The following is a 3,935-nucleotide window of genomic DNA, read 5'->3' as shown; positions in this document are numbered from 1 at the left end:
GTGCGCTTCAACATATCACCAGACCGCGTAACGACGCTGCACATACCAATCTTCGACGACGACAAATAGACGATTTCGACTCTCGAAGGCTACTATAGGTCCTACTCAACCAATCGTCGTGCAATTTCACACAAATCAGCTCTGAGCGCCCGACGTTATTCTAACCATTTGACTGGGCGCTATGATGACCATGCACTAGAAGCTTGTGTCGACTATGGGTATACATACTGCATGGATGGTTGCTTAGGGTCCAGGGCCGACATTGATCGGGGAGGTCGCTACGATGGCGACAAGCCATTGCAGTGATGCTCACTGATTGATGTCGGTCGGGCCCAGGGTCCAGACAGTTAACGATGGCATGCCTCCCACTCCCCACAAGTACTGAGACTCACCGTAGTACGACTAATGCTGAAGGTGCAGTCTATCCTCTTTTATTGACAATGCTTGCTTGCACTGGTTGCCTCCGTATTTGTCTCGGCGCAAGGGACCGACGACACATAATATGATATCACTCTGAAGTCAGCGGCTCCCCGCACCCCACCAGCCTACATCGTGACTGAAATTTCGCCCACTGATCGCCGACCATCATCATCATCATCATCATGACCACGTCACTCGACCAACTCAAGCAGACAGGTACCGTTGTCGTCAGCGACTCTGGCGACTTTGAGAGTACGTCGTGGAACCCCTATCTATCCTGTCACTTCTCGTGATGCTGAAACCCGGTAAATGTATCCGTTAGCTATCGATGTTTACAAGCCGCAGGTAAGCGTGATAGTGTGAGGTACTGAGAGCGGGCCATATGTGCTGAGCAAACTCCGGGCAGGATGCAACGACCAACCCATCCTTGCTCCTCGCAGCTGCAAATAAGCCCCAATACGCACATCTCGTAGACGCAGCGCTCAAACATGCCAAGGTGAAAGGAGGAACCCTCGATCAGCAAGCCAACATCGCCATGGATTGCTTGGTGAGCGTATATGTGTTGTCATCCGTTGGTTTCACCGGACCGACCGACTTGTGCGTGTGTCAGCTCGTGCAGTTCGGAAAAGCGATCTTGGATATCATTCCGGGTCGTGTCTCTACTGAGGTCGATGCTCGCCTTTCCTTCAACAAGGAAGAAACAATTGCCAAGGTAGATATCCATTCTTCTTTCCTCGTATCATAGCAGTCTGACATTTTTCAGGCTCAGGCACTCGTCGCTCTCTACGAATCTGCGGGTATAAAACGGGACCGCGTACTCATCAAAATCGCCTCCACATGGGAAGGCATTCAAGCCGCTCGAGAGCTCGAACAGAAACACGGGATACACTGCAATCTGACTCTCATGTTTGGATTCGTCCAGGCTGTTGCGTGTGCTGAAGCAGGCGTGACTTTGGTCTCGCCTTTTGTTGGGCGTGTACGTGCCCGCGTGTTCACTGTGTGGTGCGAAAGAATGTGAATTTTTATGTTTTCTATGTTTTCAGATTCTGGACTGGTACAAGAAACATACCGGAAAGGATTATTCGGGCGACAACGATCCGGGTGTCCAATCCGTTAAGAAGATATTCAATTATTACAAGCAACACGGGTACAAGACCATCGTGATGGGTGCCAGCTTCCGCAACGTAAGCTTGCTTGCAGCATTTCCATCTCATACCTAGCGTGACCTCGTGCTCACTCTCCATTTTGTTCTTGCGTTTCGTAAAAGATTGGAGAAATCAAAGCCCTAGCGGGCATCGACTTTTTGACTATTTCTCCCGCTCTTCTGGAGGAACTCCGCAGGTCTTCAGATCCCGTTCCGAAGAAACTTGACGCAGAAAAAGGTATGTACGACATGACTATGGCCCCTTCCACCTACCTGCATACCTAGGTTTTGATTCTGGTTTACATTGATTGGCAATATGTCTGAATCATATGTATAGCCGCACAAGCAGATCCCATCGCAAAGGTTTCTTATCTGAACAACGAATCCGCGTTCAGGTGGGATCTTCTGCAGGATCAAATGGCGTTTGATAAGTTGCACGAGGGCATTAAGAAGTTTGCGGATGATGGAGATGCACTGAAAGATGTTCTGAGGAAGAAGCTGTTGGAGGCGTGAAGCGGGAGGTGTGTCAGGGATGTGTGTTGAAATGTCCACGCACGTTTTTTTTAAGATACGTAGAATAATTTTGAGCGATTGAAATATCGCAGAGGGAATGTGCTTCGTCGATGGTATTGGACGGTAGGGGCATTTAACGTAGTGATGAAGTTCATGTCTTTCGGACGTTCTACGTGACACGGTATAATTTTCGGCAGTACCAGAACTTTGACAGGTAAGATGATTGTTTCTGAACTTTCAAGATAAAAGAGTCGCACTTCTGTAGTAGCTTTGTACTAACTGCTAGATGTAGCTCACAAGTATAACCAAAGGAGCAATTACTTGCCGAGTGTGTTCGGTGTTATGCATTTGAGTAACTTGGTGTCGGCGTGGATTGTCGTGAAAGCTCCAGGACATCGGTTGATTAGGAGGATGGGTTTCAGAGTAATCTCGAAGCGATAATGGGCATCAATTTAAACAGGCACATCACTCTATGTTTACTAGAAAACATTGGAATACGGATTACTATTGCCTTTCTTTCGCGTTGTCAAAAGCGAAGTCGAAGTACCAGATTTCCATCCGCTAGATCTGACTAGATCATCAACGACCTATCAAAACGATGAATGAATCGAAGGTGGAAATGGCGAATAAGAGCCAAATCGATCCAAAGGTCAGGGAACAAAACAGCGCTGATAAGTAGGATTCCGGACGGTGAACTCACCTTTCCCCAGCTGACTCCATCGCACAGCATGTGTAGTGCAGGAACTGGTCCACTGCGGCTCTACGACAGTCAAGAAAGAAAGGCAAAAATGCGACAAGAATACCTCGGTGAGAACCTAGGCGAAGTTCCCGCCTACCTTGTGTTATCGCACGTATGATGCACCCTGTAAGCGATTGGGAAACCGATATCCCTTGGCATATCCCCATCTCTGACCCGTAGAAATTGAAGCGCGTCCTCGAGTACTGCAGGAGAGAGAGCAAGAGTGTGGATGGACATCTCATACATGAACCAAACTCGCAATGACCAGGCGGCAAGAGAGAAAGTACAGGAGATGTCAAGGACGGGACACTATTAGCAGGAGGCAACGGCTTGTCTCGTCACCGCAGTGAATTACGAGGAATTCCACAATACGTACAGATCCATTATAGAGATCTGGCAGCTTCAGAGCAGGACGGCGAAAAATAGATCTGGGATAACTTGAAACATTTGAAGGTTGTTCGCGATGACAAATGGTTCTACAGAGTGTGGACATACCAAGAGTTGTTGCTACCCGAAGAGCACGTCCTCCTGGATGTCCGAGAGCCATATTGTCGACGATCTAACCCGCATCCTGCGCTAGTACTTCAAGACATTCAGAATTCGGTGGCTGGCGAAGCCCGGAGGTGGGAGAGACTACGAATTCGCCCACTCCGAAGAACTCGTGTTCCCTGGTTCGTGGGGACACCAATTATCCAGCTGAGATTTGAAGGGCACATTCCAACAAAAAAGGATATCTCGAACTGCTCGACGCCATCCATACAACCTGCTGGAAGACAACCACTCGGAATATATAGGTTGTCGAAAGATGAAGACAAGGTTCTGCTCGATACCGCTGCTGATGGACAGCCTGTTTCTGCACCGTCGAATTCTGCAGCTGAGGAGTAACGCAAGTTCAAGAAACTATGGGAGAAAACGATGAAGAAGACAGTAAAATCGGGCAGGGTGTAGCCATTGCTCTATGATGCTATAGGCCCTGATGCGGCCACGGGTGGATACCCCACATCCTACCCAGTGACAGTTGCGTAGTCTATCCAGAAGTCTTGGGTCACCGTAACCACGAAGAGATTGAAATGGCTAAGGACGGGTTACATATTGCAACAAGAGTGGTGGGACACCTGA

The 3,935-nt window shown here is 48.6% G+C and overlaps 1 protein-coding gene across 1 annotated transcript; it reads left to right on the top strand.

The window, feature by feature from the left end:
• Window positions 1–2,805: 2,805 nt before the first annotated feature.
• Window positions 2,806–3,701, top strand: F5J12DRAFT_788919 (uncharacterized protein; the record flags this gene model as incomplete). Its single annotated transcript, XM_051743744.1, has 4 exons — window positions 2,806–2,884; window positions 3,085–3,188; window positions 3,270–3,487; window positions 3,611–3,701. 4 exons carry the CDS (start codon window positions 2,806–2,808, stop codon window positions 3,699–3,701), a joined length of 492 nt encoding a protein of 163 aa, XP_051593979.1.
• Between the last annotated feature and the right edge of the window lie 234 nt (window positions 3,702–3,935).

This window comes from Pisolithus orientalis (assembly GCF_024613125.1).
Source record: "Pisolithus orientalis strain OTSU chromosome Unknown F5J12scaffold_349, whole genome shotgun sequence".
Lineage (NCBI taxonomy): Eukaryota > Fungi > Basidiomycota > Agaricomycetes > Boletales > Pisolithaceae > Pisolithus > Pisolithus orientalis.
This window is presented reverse-complemented; position numbering and strand designations above follow the sequence as displayed.